The sequence below is a fragment of the Corapipo altera genome, unplaced genomic scaffold, assembly GCF_003945725.1.
Source record: "Corapipo altera isolate COAL_440 unplaced genomic scaffold, ASM394572v1 45, whole genome shotgun sequence".
Taxonomy (NCBI): domain Eukaryota; kingdom Metazoa; phylum Chordata; class Aves; order Passeriformes; family Pipridae; genus Corapipo; species Corapipo altera.
In genome coordinates this window covers 11,327,251-11,346,737 of record NW_020884877.1, presented here as the reverse complement: position 1 = coordinate 11,346,737, position 19,487 = coordinate 11,327,251, and the positions used below count along the sequence as shown (strand labels likewise).

Sequence of the window (19,487 nt, the reverse complement as noted above, 5' to 3'; positions counted from 1 at the left end):
AGATATAGCCAAAGATGTTCATTGCAATCATGCCCAAATGCTCACAGTCATTCAAGCTTCTTGAATCAATCACTGTAAACCAGCCTTCCGTATTTAAAAGACTATGGATCTACAAAACAGTACTGCCTTTAACCTTTCTAGTACCACAAAATGATACCATTACATCATTGCAAAACACTTACCATATGTATCAACACATGTGATAGGACCCACAACATCTGAGGGGTTACTGATGGAACCAACGGCATTCTTAGCAAAGACGCGGAATTCATAGCGGGAATTCTGTGTCAGACCAGATACTGTGAACTGAGTCTCAATAACATTGGTGAAGCTTGCTTTTGTCCATCTGCCATCTGGAAGATCACGTTTTTCTACAATGTATCCAGTGATCTTGCTACCACCATCAAATGCTGGCTTCTGCCAGGAGAGAGTGACAGCAGTCTTGGAAATATCTGAGACACGGACATTTCTTGGTGGTTCTGCAGTAGGAAACATAAGAATATTGCCAATGAATAACAGTTGTTTTGAATATTGGCTTACTGCACAGAACAGACTATCATAGGGAAAACAAAATGGTTGGGCTTCTTTATTTTCTAGAGAATACATACCACAAGCGTCAATTGCAAGGACTGGATCAGAAGGACGACTCGCTTTTCCAATGCCAGCTGCATTTTCTGCATAAACTCTAAATTCATAGATAAGGCCAGCACTGATGGTGGTGACTTTGAAATGAGTGGTGCGAATAAGCGTCTTGTTAGCCTTCTGCCATAATATGCTATTCCTGTCTTTCATTTCCAGGTGGTATCCAATGATAGCATTGCCACCATTAGTGACTGGTTCATGCCATCCGACAGTAATACTCTCTCGGGTGACACTGGTGACCCATGGTGTGGAAGGAGGGCCAGGGGTAGCTGATGATATCAAAAGAAGTGGTTAATTGTTAATAAAATTACATTTTCAACATCAGAGCATTAAAACATCAACTTATACCACAAGAAGCATGTTACTCACTGTAAGGAAGCTTGACAACCACACACTGTGAGTCTATGTGATCACTGATGCCAAAGCGGTTCTCAGCTTTGATGCGGAATTGGTATTCTTCTCCTGTCGTGAGCCTCATAACTTTGATAACTGTTCTAGCAACAGTTGCAGACACTTCAGACCAAGCTGCAGTACTTGTTTCTCTTTTCAGTACAATATAGTTGGTAACTTGACTTCCACCATCATAAGCTGGTGGTTGCCATCTAAGTGTTACACTCTCTTCAGTGACGTCGCTAAGGACAACAGGACCAACAGGAGGACCAGGTCTATCCAGCACAACAATATTAACAAATGATTTTGTGGTGCCACTTGAATTGGCAGCAGTAATGTCATATCTGCCAGCATCAGCAGCCACACTTTCTTTAAGGTTAATGACAAGACTTTCTGCAGTGGTTTCTGTGTGAAATCTCATAGTGGGTTTCAGTGGAACACCATCTCTAGACAATGTCACCTTTGGCAACGGTTTTCCAGAAACTGGAATTTCAACTTTCAGGTTTGATCCTGATCTAACATATACAGTGTTATGAGGGAAGCCTTTCATGTCAATCTCAGGAGATTCTGAAAAAGAAAACAGTTTCAAACCATTAAAAAATGTTCTATCTTTTAAAATATGAATGCAATTGAATGTGTATCAACTTTTGTTCTCATGTCAGGAAGCATACCTAATTGTTCTTTAACTGTAACAGGAAGTAGTAGTTCCTTAGGATCACTTAAACCAGCTTGGTTTTCTGCATACACTCTGAAGAAATAGTCAGTATTCTCCTTAAGACCATGGACAACATGATGAGTTGTTTTTACAACTGCACACTTAACCCATTTTTGCTGTCCTTTCTCCAGAGCTTCAATGAGGTAGCTCACAATTCTGCTTCCACCATCATGTTCTGGTTTTAGCCATGAAAGAGAAACACTGTCCTTTGTGACATTTGTAACTCCTAGTTTTTCTGGTGGGCTGGGTTTTTCTGAGAAAAAAAATGCAAGAGGTTAAACAATATAGAAAGTATTTACTTTTTGTATTAGTAATTACACAGGAATGCCATCTGGTTCAAATTTATATATTTTACAAATTTGTATATTAGAAATACTTTAAGTAGAATGCAAACAGAATTTAAAATTCAAGCTATTATTTATTCCTTTTTTGTTTGTTAAACCACAGACAAACCTACAAAAAAAAATGACCTATTTTACTGTCAGTGGATTTAAAACTTTTTTACATTATTTCAAAATAAAAACTTTAAAACATATAAACTATTAAAAAGTATTTTTTTCATAGTAAGACATACCTGTTATTTTTGTTCCTTCCTTGGTCTCAGAAGGCACTCCAACACCATACTCATTTTCTCCAGAGACCCGGAAGTAGTAAATGCCACCTTCTTGCAAACCAGTCACTTTGTAGGACAGGCGATGACAATTGTTTGTCACAGTGACCCATGCTTTTTTGCTAGCTTCTCGTTTTTCAATTACATAGTTCTTTACAGGTGCTCCGCCATCATTTTCAGGAACATCCCAGGATAACACAGCAGATTCTTTAGTTATGTCTTTTGTTGCAATATTAGATGGTGGGCCAGGAGTATCAAGAACTTTGACAATTAAAGTCAATGTAGCAGTGTTCAGGATGTTTTGTAGTGTTAAAGTGTATTTTCCAGAATCATTCCTTGTTGCTTTTTCAATAGTGAGAGATGTACAATTATCTGAAGTGTCAATGCTTGCTCGTACACGAAGATCAGTGTCTGGTTTGTTCCATGTTACATTTGGGACTGGTTTGCCTCTGAAAGGAACAGTCATTGTGAATGATCCACCAGCCCTTACAATTAAAGTCTTCCGCATTTCACTGTCAATATCAAAAGCAGGTTCTTCCTCTCTTTCTTTTGCCAGCTGAGGTTCTGAGACATCACTTGGTTCACTGACACCCATTTTGTTAATAGATTTCACTCTAAAAACATACTCAGAGCCTGATACTAATCCACTTATAGTATATTCTGTGCCTCTTAAATTCTGAATAGCAGTTGTCCAGTCAGTTTCATCAGTTTTCTTGTATTCAACAGTGTATCCTGTTACTGGGGCACCTCCATCAAACAGTGGCTTTGTCCAACCAATTGTGATATTTGACCTTGTAGAATCCATAATCTTAGGTTTAGATGGGGGTGATGGCAAGAAGATTGGATCTTCTGCTTTAATCAATGGTGTGGTTTCACTTGGGAGACTGAGGCCAGCAGCATTTTCTGCATAAACCCGAAATTCATATTCACATCCTTCACGGAGACCAGATGATTTCACTCTTAAATCATAAACTGGCTTTTTGTTTACACGAATCCATCTTAGGCTGGTTTTCTCACGCCTTTCAATTACATAGCCAGAGATCTCACTGCCTCCATCAGACTCAGGTCTTGCCCAGCACAGAGTTATCGAATCTTTGCTCACACTGGTAATCTCTAAAGATGTAGGTGGACTTGGAACTGTAAATGGGTCTAGGGCTTTGACAGCAACACTTTCTAGAGGCTCACCAACACCGTATTTGTTAACTCCCATCACTCTGAAAATATACTCATTACCCTTTAGTAATTTTGTCACTTTACAGGATGTTGTTCTAAGCTCTCCTTCGCAAAGTGTCCATGCAATTCTGCTGGTCTCACGTTTTTCCACAATATAATAATCAATATCTGCACCACCGTTTTCTTGAGGGGGTCCCCATGATAAATGGCACTTTTCAGCAGTAAGGCCTTTTATTTCTAATGGGCCTGCAGGTGGGCCAGGTCTGTCAAGCACTTTGCAATTAATTGCCAAAGATCTTGTTCCTGCAACATTTTGTAATGTTAGTACATACTGTCCTGAATCACTTCGGATACAGTCCTTAATGGTTATTGCAGTCGTATAATCTGTTGAGACTATTTCAACTCTAGCTTTTCCTTCAAGCTCCTTACCATCCTTTGTCCATGAAACCACTGGTATTGGCCGACCTGCAATATCAGCATTGACTTTAAACACTTCTCCAGCTTTCACAACTACAACATCCCTGAATTTGGCATCCATCATAATTCTTGGAGCCTCTACATCATCTTTTACGGTCACAGGTCCAGTTGATTCAGATGGCTGACTGAAGAGTCCAGCAGCATTCTTTGCAATAACACGGAATTCATATCGCTGGTCTTCTGTAAGTCCACCTACGTCAAAGTATGTTTCTTGCACATTAGTAAAATTACATTTTAGCCAGCGACCATCTGGTATCTCTCTGCGTTCAATAATATATCCTGTTACTTTAGCTCCACCATCGTATTCTGGTTTAGTCCACTTCAGTGAGACAGATGTTCTTGTAATATTTATAACTTCTGGTTGACCGGGAGGATCACATGGATCTCTTGCAGCAACTGGTTCACATGATTTACTGCATTTGCCTATTCCAGCAATGTTTTCTGCATACACACGATATTCATATAGCAGTCCTTCATCAAGACCTGTAACTTTCATTTGTGTATCAGTTATAAGGCTCTTGTTGACTTTTGTCCAGAGAATGCTGCTTCTTTCCTTACGCTCCAAGTGATATCCTAGTACTACGCTACCTCCATCATTAACTGGTACCTGCCAAGTTACAATCATGAAAGCTTTAGTTGCGTGTGCCACATGAGGAGTACCAGGTGGACCTGGAGGCTTAAATGGATACTCTGCTACAACAGAAGGAGAATTAGTGTAAGTGCTTTTCCCATACCGGTTTTCTGCACAAATACGGAACTGATATTCAGATCCAGTGATGAGTCGAGATACTTTAATTGATGTTCTTGCAACTGCTGCAGATACTACCTCCCATGTCGTTGTGGTAGTGTCTCTCTTCTCCACAATGTAATTGCTAATATGGCACCCACCATCATATTCTGGAGGTTTCCAAGACAATGTTACACTATCAGCACTAACTTCATCAATATGAACATCAGTTGGTGGCCCTGGTCTGTCAAGAACAACTACAGTTAAAGAAGCCGTTGTTGATCCGGCAGTATTTGAAAGATGTAATTCATAATGTCCCAAATCTTCATTTGAAGCTTCCTTGATGGACAGTGAAGTTGAAGTCTTTGATGTCTGAACATTTACCCTGGTTGTCTGTTTTAAGGGATTCCCATCCTTCTTCCAGCTAACAGTTGGAAGAGGTCGTCCTCTGAATGGAATATCGATCTTAAGATCATCTCCAGCTTTCACAGTGAATGTGTTGAAAAGGAGCTCAACAGATGGCTGGATTTCAATATCTTTTGCAATGACCGGGACACCAAGTTCTCTTGGATCACTTTTTCCTTTTTCATTAACAGCAATCACTCTGAAACTGTACTCTTCTCCCATACTTAAGCCTGTTATTGTTGCTTCTAATGTTTTCACCTGCGTGCATGCACTCCATTTTACACTTCCTTTAGTTTGCATTTCTACTACATAACCAGTAATTTTACTGCCACCATCGCTCTCTGGCTTTTCCCATTTAATTGAAACAGAGTTGCGAGTCACATCAACAAGCATGACCTTTGCAGGTGGAGAAGGTGGTTCAGACACCTTAATTGGGTCAGCTGTTTCTGCTGGTAAGCCAACCCCATATTCATTTACAGCTAGAACCCGGAAGTAATAACTACATCCTTCTTGTAGTTGAGTAATCTTGAAGGAATTCTTAGTGCAGTTGTTTGTAACTGTGGCATATGCCTTTCTTGTGGATTCTCGCTTTTCAACTACATAGTTGGTAATTTTAGCTCCACCATCAATAAGTGGTGGTTCCCAGGCTAAAGTTACAAAATCTTTTTTCACTTCTCTGATTGTCAGGTTTATAGGTGCACTAGGTGTATCAAGCACTCTGACATTAACAAAAGCTGATTTTTTGCCACTGTTGTTCTCTAATGTAAGATTGTATCTACCACTATCAAATCTATTGACATTGTCAATGACCAGCATTGTATAGGAACTGGTAACTTCAATCTGAGCTCGCTCACTAATTGTTCCTTCTGCTTTCTCCCATTTAACTTCAGGTTCTGGTCTTCCTTTGATGGTGACAAACAGGCGTAATGTACCACTAGCACGTACAGTGACTACTTTTCTGAGATCTGCATCAAGTTCAATTTCAGGAGGTTCAATCTTGTCCTCTGCTAAGACTGCACCAGGTATAGTAGCAGGTTCTCCTACTCCTTCTGAGTTGATGGCACAGATTCGGAAGTTATATTCCTGGTTCTCTTTTAGTTTGGTCACGGTGAACTGTTTTGCTTGTAGGCCTGTTGGTGGGGTGCAGGTAGTCCATTCATCAGCGGCGGCTTCTTTTACTTCTACTACATATCCCTTAACAGGAGCACCACCATCATAAATAGGCTTACTCCAGGCAAGGGAAACTGATGACCTGGAAGTATCTGTAACCTTTGGATTGGTGGGTGGACCTGGGGGATATAATACATCACAAGCACGATAGAAAATGGATGGCTCACTGGGTTCCCCTACCCCCGCAGCATTTTCAGCAGAAACTCTAAATTCATAGAAATGCCCATCAGTAAGACCTGTTACTCTGAATCGCAAGTCTGTCAGCCTTTTCTTATTGCATTTGGTCCACCGGATACCATCTTTGTCTCGTTTTTCAAGTATGTAACCTTCAATTTCAGCTCCTCCATTGTCTTCTGGGCGACCCCATGTCACCACCATAGAATCTTTCGTGATTGCTGAAACTTCAGGTGTTGAAGGAGGACCAGGGGGTTTGTATGGATTACGAGCCACAATTGGTTCAGATTCCAAGGGCTCTCCAATTCCGTATTTATTCACTGCCATTACACGGAAAATGTACTCATTGCCAGGAAGGAGTCTGGTTACTTTGAGGTTAAGAGCCTGCACATCTGTTGCTACTTGTGTCCATGAAAGTCTGCTTGTCTCTCTCTTCTCAATGATATAATGTGAAATATTAGAACCACCATCCTGTAATGGTGGAGCCCATGACAAGTAGCATTTTTCTGCAGTGACACCTGTAACCTTCAAAGGTCCTTCTGGAGGTCCTGGTCTGTCAAGCACTTTTACAGTGATTGGTATAGATTTGGTGCCACCAACATTTTTGAGGTTAAGAGTATAGTGACCTCCATCTACTCTTATACAGTCTTTGACAGTGAGAGTTGTTTTCTGAATGGTAGATTTAATTTCCATTCTTGCAGTTGCTTCTTCAAGGTCTTTACCATCTTTTGACCATGAAATGTCAGGAATAGGTTTGCCATGGATATCAGCTTCAAGAACAAAGGTTTCTCCAGCATGAACAACAATGACATCTCTGTATTTAGGATCCAATGAAGCCCCTGGTGCTTCAATTTCATCTCTGGCAGTAATGGGCCCTGTACTTTCAGATGGTTCACTCAAGCAACCTGCTGCATTTCTTGCAATTACTCTAAATTCATATCGTTGGTTTTCGACAAGACCACTTACTGTAAATTCTGTTTCCAACACATTTGTAAAGCTGGCTTTCATCCAGCGACCATCTGGTAGTTCTTTCTTTTCTACAATATAACCAGTTATTTTGCTTCCACCATCATATTCTGGTTTTTTCCACTGCAGTGTAATATTACTTCTTGTAACAACAATGGCATCTGGGCGGCCAGGTGGGTCACAAGGATCTCGGGCAACATACAGTTCTGATACTTTGCTGACTTTGCCAATGCCAACAATGTTTTCAGCAGAAACTCTGAACTCATATTCAAGACCTTCTTCAAGACCATCTGTTTTATATTTGGTGTCGGTAATGAGTGACTTGTTCTGTTTTGTCCAAAGTATGCTGTTCTTATCTTTACGCTCAAGATGGTAGCCAAGAACTTTGCTTCCTCCATCATTAACTGGTTCATGCCACTGTACAATCATATGGTCTTTGGAAGTTGCTGTTACAAATGGGGTTCCAGGTGGTCCAGGCACCTTGTAGGGGTATTGCACAACAATTGGTTTAGAAGCCAAAGGAGAGCTCTTTCCATATCTATTTTCAGCAGTAATCCTGAACTGGTATTCAGTACCTGTTTTAAGCTTTGTTGCTTTGATAGTTGTTCTTGCAACAGTTGCTGACACAATGCTCCATGTGGTAGTGCTTGTGTCACGCTTTTCTACTATATAGTTGCTTATCTGACAGCCGCCAGTATAATCAGGTGGATCCCATGATAAAACAACAAAGTCTGCACTAACTTCGTCAAATCGGACAGGTCCCCGTGGTGGGCCAGGCTTTTCCAGTACAATTATGCTCAGATGCTCTGTTGCTGTACCTGCTGCATTTGTTGCTGTTACTGTATATTTACCAAAGTCTTCCTTGTTGCTTTCTTTAATATGTAGGATCGTTGATGTTGTTGTATCCTGAATATTTAATCTGGTTGTCTGTTTCAGTGGTTGCTCATCTTTTGTCCAAGTAATAGTAGGTTTGGGTCTACCTATAAATGGTACTTCTACTTTTAGATCTTCTCCAGCTTGTACACTGTATGTATTAAACATCAGTTTGAAACTTGGCTCAATTGTCAAGTCTTTAGCTATCACAGGAATTCCAAGTGCTCTAGGATCACTTTTTCCTTTTTCATTGTAGGCAATCACACGGAATTGATATTCCTGTCCTGGACTCAAACCAGACACCACTGCATTGCATGTTTTGGACTCACTAACAACACTCCATTTTTCTGTTCCTTTAGGCAGCATTTCAACAATGTATCCCAAAATTCTGCTACCTCCATCATGTTCAGGTTTTTCCCATGTAAGTGATGCACTTCTCTGAGTCACATCAGTGAGTAATACTTTCCCAGGAGGCAGAGGTGGCTCTGAGGCTTTGACAGCATCCCTGGTTTCAGCTGGAACACCAATTCCAAATTCATTTTCAGCCATAACTCTGAAGTAATAAATTGCTCCTTCTGTAAGATTTTCAACTTTAAAACTTGTCTTACCACACTTAGCACTTACATTTGCAAATGCCTTCCTGGTTGACTCACGTTTGTCTATTACATAATTCTTTACCTTTGCACCACCATCAATAATGGGCGGTTCCCAAGATAATACAGCAGAATCCTTCTTTATATCCTTTACCACTAAGTTTTGTGGTGGTCCTGGTGTGTCCAAGACTTTAACTGTAACAAATGCAGACTTAGAACCACTGCTGTTCTCCAACTTAAGAATATACTTTCCAGCATCATTTCTATCACAGTTGTCAATTGAAAGTTGTGTGAAATTTATGCCTTTATCAATCTGAACTTTTTCTGTGAATTCACCTTCTTCTCGGGACCATGAGATGTCTGGTGTTGGTCGTCCCCTAAATGGTATGTGAATCCTAGCAGACCCACCAGCTCTAACCACTATACCCTTCCTTAGCTCTGAATCAATATCAAGTTCTGGAGCTTCAAGTTTGTCTTCTGGTTTAATAGTGCCAGGAACTGATGCAGCCTCTCCTACACCAATCTTGTTGAGAGCACAGACTCGTAATTTGTATTCTTGATGTTCAGTAAGCTTTTTGATTTCAAATCGAGTGGCACGTATACCTGTTTGTGGTGTAACAAGTGACCATTCATCTTCATCTGCCTTACAGATTTCTACAAGGTATCCCTGGATTTCACAACCACCATCATAAATAGGTTTACTCCAACCAAGTAGAACTGAACTTTTGGTGGTATCCACAACATGGGTATTTGTTGGAGGGCCAGGCTTGAACATTGGGTCACAAGCTTTAAAGTAAGGAGAAACTTGGCTTGGTTCACCCACTCCAGCAGCATTTTCAGCAGAAACTCTAAATTCATATTCATGATCCTCTGTTAATCCTGTAACTCTTAATCGCAAATCTGTAATTCGCCGTTTATTGCATTTTATCCATCTGATGCCTGCTCGGTCTCTCTTTTCTACAATGTAACCTACAATTTCACTACCACCATCACTATCTGGACGGGTCCAGCAGACAGTCATAGAATCCTTTGTGATGTTGGTAATTTCCAAGGCCTTTGGTGGTCCAGGAACCACAAATGGATTTTTCATCATCACTGGCACAGATTCTAATGGCTCCCCAACCCCATATTTGTTAACTGCCATAATGCGGAAGACATACTCATTTCCTTCCAAGAGTTTTGTTACTTTCAGCATTGTAGGTAAAACCTCTGAAGCAACCACAGTCCATGCCAAGCGACTAGTTTCTCTCTTCTCTACAATATAATGAGAAATATCACTGCCACCATCATGAAGAGGAGGAGCCCACGCCAATGCACATTTTTCAGCTGTGACTCCTGTCACTTGGACTGGACCCTCTGGAGGTCCTGGCCTGTCCAGGACTTTTACGTTTACTGTTACTGCCTTTGTTCCAGCAACATTAGAGGCTTCTAAAATGTACTGTCCACCATCAACTCTAATAGCATCTTTTACAACTATTAATGCACTGAAATCTGTGTTCTTTATTTCACATCTAGAAGTTTCTTCAAGCTCTTTATCTCCTTTGTACCACTTAATGGTTGGTAGTGGCTTTCCGTGAACATCAGCCTCAAGTCTGAATGTTTCACCAGCATTTACAACAATTGTGTCTTTGTACTTTGGATCCATTGAAATTCGTGGAAGTTCAACTTCATCCCTTGCTGTTATTGGACCTGTACTGTCAGAAGGTTTGCTTATTGCACCTGCAGCATTCTTTGCAATTACTCTAAATTCATATCTTTGGTCTTCAGTAAGCCCTGTTACAGTGAACTGAGTTTCAATGATATTTGTGAAGCTGGCTTTCATCCAGCGACCATCTGGTAAGTCACGTTTCTCTACAATATAACCAGTAATCTTACTTCCACCATCATATTCTGGTTTGGTCCATTGTAGAGTAATAGAGCTTCTTTTTATTATTATAGCTTCTGGGCGACCTGGAGGATCACATGGATCACGAGCTACATAGCACTCAGAAACTTTACTTGTTCTGCCTACACCAACAATATTTTCTGCAGAAACTCGAAACTCATATTCAATTCCTTCTTCAAGGTTATTTGTCTTAAAACTTGTGTCCTGAATAATAGTCTTGTTCACTTTAGTCCATAAAATGCTGTTTTTCTCCTTTCTCTCAAGATGGTAGCCCAACACTCTACTGCCACCATCATTTACTGGTTCATGCCACTGTACAACCATGGAGTCTTTTGTAACCGTTGTCACAAATGGTGTGCCAGGAGGTCCTGGTTCCTTGTAGGGGTACTGTGCTACAACTGGTGCAGAGTCCAATGCAAAACTCTGCCCATACCTGTTCTCAGCAAATATTCTGAACTGGTATTCTGAACCAGTTTTCAGTTTAGTCACTTTCAGTGTAGTTCTTGCAACAGTAGCTGAAACTGTTTCCCATACAGTGGTTGTTGTATCTCTCTTGTGAACAACATAGTTGGTGATTTGGCAGCCTCCTGTGTACGCTGGGGGATTCCATGACAGGGTAATACTTTCTGCACTTATTTCATCAAACTTCACAGGCCCTACTGGAGGGTCAGGTTTGTCTAGAGTTATAATGTCAATAGAGGCAGACTTTTGCCCAACAACATTAGCCACAGTGATTTCATAAGTGCCACTGTCCTCTTTGCTAGTTTCCTTAAGATTCAGTATAGTGAGATCAGTTGAATCACTTACATTGATTCTTGTTGTCTGCCTTAATGGCTGGCCATCTTTTACCCAGGTAACAGTTGGTTTAGGTCGACCTGCAATTGGTATTTCTACTTTCAGATCTTGTCCCACTTGAACACTGTAACTGTGAAAAGCAGGTCTAACATCAGGTTCAATCACTAGGTCTTTGGCAACTATTGGAACTGCAAGTGCTCTAGGATCACTCTTACCCTTTTCATTTACAGCCATTACTCTAAAAAGATATTCTTCCCCTTGAGTTAGGTTAGTAATAACTGCTTCAAGTGTTTTTACACGAGCACACTCTGACCACTTCTCACTACCCTTTGCTTGCATTTCAACAATGTATTGTATGATTTTGCTACCACCATCATGTTCAGGTTTTGCCCAGCTTAGTGAGACACTGTTTCTTGTGACATCATCCACTGTTATTTTCCCAGGAGGCTGTGGAACTTCAGCAACTTTAATTGGGTCACTAGTTTCTGCAGGGAGGCCAATTCCATATTCATTCTCAGCAGAAATTCTAAAGAAGTAATAGCAGCCCTCCTGAAGTTGATCTACTTTCCATGAAGTCTTGTGGCAGTTGGTTACAACAGCTGCATATGCCTTTCTTGTTGCTTCACGCTTTTCAATAATGAAATTCTTTATTTTTGCTCCACCATCCAAGAGAGGAGGCTCCCATGAAAGTGAAACAGAGTCTTTAGTGATCTCTCTGATCTTTAAATTAACAGGTGCACTCGGGGTATCCAGTACTCTTACGCTGACAAAGGCAGACTTTGTTCCACTGCTGTTTTCCAAGGTCAGAGTGTACTTTCCAGTATCAAATCTGTTAACATTGTCTAGAACAAGGGAAGTGAAGCTGCTAGTGGTATCAATAATAGCTGCTTCTCTGATGTCACCATCCACTTTACCCCATTTTACTTCAGGTGTTGGACGACCTCTGATGGGAACAAACAATCTTAAGGAACCTCCTGCCCTCACATTTACAACCTTCCTTAATTCCATGTCAAGGTCAAGGTCTGGTGCCTCCATCTTTTCTTCTACAATAACAGAACCAGGAACATCTGCGTGCTCTCCAACTCCTGCTTTATTAACTGCACATATGCGGAATTTGTACTCATGTTTTTCCACTAATTTTTCTACTTCCATGTGGGTATTCTTAATTCCAGTTGCAGGAGTACAAATTTTCCATTCACCATCACTTACATCACATTTTTCCACAATGTATCCCTGAATTTCAGAGCCACCATCATAGATAGGTTTACCCCACGAAAGGAAAACTGAAGATCTTGTAACATCCACAACTTTAGGATTATTGGGTGGACCTGGCTTGTAAATAGGATCACATGCTTTGTAGTAAGTGGACGGTGGGCTTGGTTCACTAAGACCAGCAGCATTTTCAGCTGAAACTCTGTACTCATAATCATGATTTTCTATAAGACCAGTCACTCTGTATCGTAGTTCACTGACCAGGCGTTTGTTACATCTTGTCCAGCGAATACCTTCCTTATCTCGTTTTTCAAGAACGTAACCTAGGATTTCACTACCACCATCTGAGGCTGGCCTTTCCCATACAACTATCATAGAATCCTTGGTAACGGCTGTGACTTCTGGTGCCTTTGGTGGAAGTGGCACTGAAAATGGGTTCTTTGCGAGTACTGGTTCAGATTCAAGGGGTTCACCAACACCATATTTATTTACTGCCATGATGCGGAAAACATACTCATTCCCTTCTAAAAGTTTTGTAACTTTGCAATTTAGGGTTTGCACATTTGAGTCAACGATAGTCCACACCAAGCGACTGGTTTCCCTTTTTTCTACAATGTAGTGTGAAATGTCACTACCACCATCTTGTAGCGGTGGTTTCCATGACAATGTGCATTTTTCAGCAGTAACACCGGTAATCTCAACAGGTCCTTCTGGTGGTCCAGGTCTATCAAGAACTTTGACGTTAACAGGAACCTTCTTTTCACCTGCAACGTTCTTTGCCAGTAGGACATACTGACCACTGTCAACTCTTGTGGCTTCCTTCACACTAAGGCTTGTTGCAAAATCGGTGCTTTTTATTTCCATGCGAGCAGTGCTTGTCAGCTCATGATCGCCTTTTAACCACTGAATGGAAGGTATTGGTTTGCCATGAACATCAGCATCAAGCTTGAATGACTCACCAGCATTCACTACAATAGTGTCTTTGTATTTTGGATCCATACTTATATGGGGTGGTTCTACTTCATCTCTTGCTGTAATTGCCCCTGAGCTCTCAGACGGTTCACTGAAAACACCTGCAGCATTTCGTGCTATAACACGGAACTCATATCTCTGGTTTTCAACTAGACCAGTTACTTCAAATTGAGTATCAATGACATTTGTAAAACTTGCTTTCATCCAACGGCCATCAGGTAATTCCTTCTTTTCAACAACATAGCCTGTGATCTTACTTCCACCATCATATATAGGTTTCTTCCACTGAAGTGTTACTGAGCTTCTTGTGACAATTACAGGTTCTGGACGACCTGGAGGGTCACATGGATCACGTGCAGTATAGCATTCAGATCCTCTACTTGCCTTTCCAATTCCCACTATGTTTTCTGCATAGACTCTGAACTCATATTCAAGACCTTCCTCAAGACCAGTTGTCTTAAATTTGGTATCTGGAATAGGTGTTTTATTCAGTTTAGCCCACAGAATGCTGTTTCTTTCTTTACGCTCCAAATGATACCCAATGATCCTGCTACCACCATCATTGACTGGTTCATTCCATTGTACCACCATGCTGTCTTTTGAGATATTTGTTACAAAAGGTGTTCCAGGTGGACCGGGAACTTTAAATGGGTATTGGGCTATGATTGACTCTGAAGTGAGATATGTACTCTTCCCATATCTGTTTTCAGCTGCGATTCTGAACTGATATTCACAACCAGTCTTTAAACGACATGCTTTTATAGTTGTTCTTGCAACTGTAGCTGACACAATGTGCCAAGTTGTGGTAGAAGTGTCTCTTCTCTCTACAATGTAATTATTGATAGAGCTACCACCATCATACTTGGGTGGTTCCCAGGAAATGGTAATACTATCTGCTGTTACTTCATCTACTTTTACTGGTCCGGTTGGAGGTCCTGGTTTGTCAAGGACAACAATATTTAGGGTCTCAGTTGCTTCACCAGCAGAGTTTGTAAGTTTAACTAAATATGTCCCCACATCTTCTCTGCAGGCTTCTTTTATTGTTAACACTGTGTTGTTTTCTGAACTTTCTGCATTTATTCTTGTAGTCTGCTTCAATGCCACATTGTCTTTATGCCAAAGCACTGCTGGTTTGGGTCGACCAACAAAAGGAACATCAACCTTTAAGTCCTCTCCTGCTAGAACACTGAAAGTGGTAAATAGTAGTTTGAAAGCTGGTGGAATTACAAGATCTTTTGCAACAACTGGTATACCCAGCTGGCGAGGATCACTGATACCTTTCTCATTCTGAGCTGAAACACGGAAGGTGTATTCTTCACCTTGGATCAGTCCTGTGATGGTGGCTTCAGTAACTTTTACTGTAGCACAGGTTGACCACTTTTCACTGCCTTTGCTTTGCATTTCTACAATGTAGCCCAAAATTCTGCTACCACCATCATGTTCAGGTTTTTCCCAAGATAAGGATACGCTATTTCTCGTCACATCCAACAAAGTTATTTTCCCTGGTGGAAGTGGTCTTTCTGATACTTTCACGGATTCTGAAGTTTCAACTGGAAGGCCTATTCCATACTCATTTTCAGCTAGGACTCTGAAGTAGTAGTTGCAGCCTTCTTGCAGTGAATCAACTTTCCAGCTGGTCTTGTGGCAATTGGCATTAACAGTTGAATAAGCTTTTCTTGTCGATTCACGTTTTTCAACAATGTAATTTTTTATTTTAGAGCCACCATCTATAAGAGGAGGTTCCCATGTGAGTGTAACTGAAGATTTTGTAACTTCTTTTATTTTCAAATCTTGAGGTGCTCCTGGGGTATCAAGAACTCTGACATTCACAAATGCTGACTTACTACCTGAGCTGTTTTCAACTGTCAGTATGTATTTGCCACTATCAAATCTATTTACATTTTCAATGATAAGTAAAGTATAAGAGCTTGTTGATTCAATGCTAGCTCTATCCAAAGATTCCTCATGTTCTCTTGCCCATTTTACTTCAGGTGCTGGTCTTCCCTTAATTGGGACAAAGAGCCTTAGAGTACAGCAGGCTCTAATAGTGACAACTTTACGTAGTTCTGCATCAAGTTCAATCTCTGGAGGTAGCATTCTTTCTTCAGCTTTTGGAGTCCCAGGAACAAGAGCAGGTTCTCCAAGACCTTCAGAGTTCATAGCATATATTCTTATTTTATACTCTTGATTTTCTTTCAGATCAGTGATAGTAAAAGAAGTGGCCTTTAGACCTATTGGTGGAGTTACAATTTTCCACTCATCTTCTTCAGGTAGTGCAATCTCAACCATGTAACCTGTGATCTCTGAACCACCATCATATATTGGTTTGTTCCATGCTATTGTAATTGAGGACTTGCTGCTATCCAAAACACGAGGATTACCTGGGGGACCAGGCTTAAATACAGTATCACAAGCTTTATAGAATGGACTGGTTGGGCTTGGCTCACTGACTCCAGCAGCATTTTCAGCCATGACTCTGTATTCATATTCATGGCCTTCTGTTAGTCCAGACACTTTATAGCGTAAGTCAGTAACAACCCTTTTGTTACATTTCACCCACCGTAGACCAGCCCTGTCTCGACGTTCCACAATATAGTTAGTTATTGGGCTCCCACCATCAGAATCAGGATGGCCCCAACAGACAACCATGGAATCTTTTGTAATTGCTGTAACTTCAGGTGTTTTAGGTGGATCAGGTGGCACATATGGATTCACTGCAAGAACAGGTTCTGATTCTAGAGGCTCACCAACTCCATACTTGTTAACAGCCATAACTCGGAACACATACTCATTGCCCTTCAGCAACTTAGTAACCTTCAGTTTAGTCACTGGAACTTCTGTGGCTACAGCTGTCCATGCCAATCTACTGGTTTCTCGTTTTTCAACCACATAATGGTCAATCTTTGCTCCTCCGTCATCCAGTGGGGGTAGCCATGACAGCACACACTTTTCTGCAGTGACTTCAGACACAGCCAAAGGCCCTTCTGGGGGACCAGGTCTATCAAGAACTTTAACATTGAAGATATGCTTAGCAAAGCCACCAGGATTTGTTGCAGTAAGTGTATAAGCACCACCGTCTCTTCTTGAGGAATCCTTATTGATAAGTACGGTAGAGAAATCTGCCATTTTTATTTCTAATTTTGCTGTGTCTTCAAGTTCTTTTTCTCCCTTTGTCCATGTCATAGTTGGTGGAGGGCGACCTGAAACATCAGCCTCAAGTCTGAAAAGTTCACCTGCTTTCAGCACTATGGTGTCTTTGTATTTAGCATCCACTTTTATCCTTGGTGCTTCAATGTCATCTCTACAAGTGATTGCATCTGATGGCTCAGAGGGCTGACTAACAGCTCCACCAGCATTCCTAGCAATCACACGGAATTCATAGGCAGCGTCTTCTGTCAAACCACTCACAGTGAATTCAGTCTCTAGTATATTGCTGAAATTAGCCTTCAGCCAACGGCCATTAGGAAGGTCTCTTTTTTCAACGGTATAGCCAGTTATCTTAAAACCTCCATTATATTCTGGTTTAGTCCACTTCAGTGTAACTGCATGTCTTGTAATGTTCAGAGGTATTGGCTTACCAGGTGGATCTATTGGGTCCAGGGCAAACACAGGCTCAGATGGCTTGCTTGGCTTACTCTTCCCAGCTAGATTTTCTGCTATAACACGGAATTCATATGCAATGCCATCGGTAAGCCCAGATGATTTAAAGATATTGCCTGATACCAGCATTTTACTTACAGTCTGCCAAAGTATGCTGTTTCTCTCTTTTCTTTCAACATGATATCCCAGTATAGGGCTTCCACCATCAGTAACTGGCTCATTCCAGCTAATGGTCATAGTTTCTTTGGTGACTGCTATCACCTGAGGAGTGCCAGGAGGCCCAGGTACCTTAAATGGGTAGTTGGCAACTACAGACCCTGACGTAATGGCTGGACCAATTCCATATCTGTTTTGAGCTCTAACACGGAACTGATATTCAACTCCAGTGGTAAGACGAACAGCTTTAAATGTAGTACGTATCACTGTAGTTGCCAATTCAGTCCATGTGGTACTGTCAGTTTGACGCATTTCTACAACATAGTTACTTATTGGTACACCACCATCATTCAAAGGAGGCTCCCATGAGAATGTCAGGAAGTCAGATGAAATTTCATCAAATTTGATTGGTCCAGTAGGAGGCCCAGGTATGTCATGAACCTGAACTGTGATTACTTCACTAACTTCTCCAACAATATTTTTGGCTGACAGTGGGTATTGACCACTATCACTTCGAATACATTCATTGATGGTTAGTATGGTTGCAGTTGCAGTATTTTCATAATTTACTCTTTGTGTTTGCTTAAGTATCTGGTCTTCTTTCTTCCAGGTCACAGTAGGCCTTGGACGACCAAGTACGGGGATTTCAATCTTGATATTGTCACCAGCTTTGGCAATGACTGTTTTCTGGTAGATAGCACGGAGGTCAAACTCTGGGAGCATAGTTTGCTCCTTGATAATAACTGGTCTGCTTTCTCTTGGGGGGCTTCTTCCAGCACTGTTAACTGCCATAACCTGGAAAGTATACTCTTCATTTTCAGTTAGATTCTTTACTACGCAGTCCAGTGTTTTTACAGTGGTGATGTGTGCCCACTGGTTGGTTCCTTTTCTCTGTGCTTCAATTACATACCCAGTGATCTTGCTGCCACCATCGTGTTCTGGTTTTGGCCAAGCCAGGCTAACTGAGTTCCGTGTTACATCCATAATATTAAGGCTCTCAGGTGGGGATGGTGCCTCAGAAGCTCTCACTGGTTCTGCAGTTTCAGCTGGTTCACCAATACCATACTCATTTTCAGCCAGTACTCTGAAATAGTATTCACATCCTTCAGCCAAATTAGGAATCCTGAAGGAACACTTCTGGCAGTTGGTTGTGACTGTTGAATATGCCTTCCGAGTTGATTCACGTTTCTCAACAATATAGTTTGTTATACGGGAACCTCCATCTACCAGAGGCATATCCCATTGGAGGGTGATGCTGTCCTTGGTTACTTCTCTAGGCTTAAGGTTTATTGGTGGACCTGGTGTATCCAAAACTTTTACATTAACAAAGCCAGTCTTCTTACCAGCAGCATTTTCAAGAGTCATTACGTATTTTCCTGCATCATATCTGGTGCACTCTGTGACAATCAACAGTGTAAAGGAATCAGTATTTTCAATACTGGCACGTCCTTTGAGTGAAACATCATCTTTTGTCCATGTAACTTCTGGAGTTGGACGCCCTTTAATTGGTACAAAAATTCGAATAGTTAATCCAGCTCTAACAACAAGAGTTCTTCTTAACTCAGCATCTAATTCAAAGTCAGGAATCTCTTCTCGGTCTTTGATTTCCACACTTGGAATTATTGCTGGTTCACCGACACCTGCAGCATTCATAGCAGAGATTCTGAAATTGTATTTGGCTCCTGTCTGCAGATGAGCTACAACAAACTGAGTGATTCTTAAAGCAGTCCCTATAGTGTCTTTTACCCATTCTTCTTCTCCTTCCTTTTGATGCTCTACTATATAGCCAGTGATGTCAAGACCACCATCATAGTGAGGCTTGCCCCAGGCTAAAGATGCACTTGTCTTTGTAGTATCAGTCACTCTTGGATTTGCAGGCGGACCTGGTGGATCTGAAAAGCAAGGAAAAGATAAAACATTACATCACAGAGGAGGCCATTCTTACGCTCTCT

At 41.1% G+C, this 19,487-nt stretch overlaps 1 protein-coding gene across 1 annotated transcript in view; it reads right to left on the bottom strand.

Moving 5' to 3' along the window:
* TTN (titin) overlaps window positions 1-19,487 on the bottom strand; it is a 237,924-nt gene that overhangs the window by 26,428 nt on the left and 192,009 nt on the right. The window contains exons 265-269 of the mRNA XM_027637206.1: window positions 2,322-19,427; window positions 1,704-2,000; window positions 1,012-1,599; window positions 609-911; window positions 183-479 (exon numbers count right to left, since the gene is read on the bottom strand). Coding sequence (XP_027493007.1) covers window positions 183-479; window positions 609-911; window positions 1,012-1,599; window positions 1,704-2,000; window positions 2,322-19,427 — 18,591 coding nt within the window. The remainder of the gene's footprint in view (window positions 1-182; window positions 480-608; window positions 912-1,011; window positions 1,600-1,703; window positions 2,001-2,321; window positions 19,428-19,487) is intronic.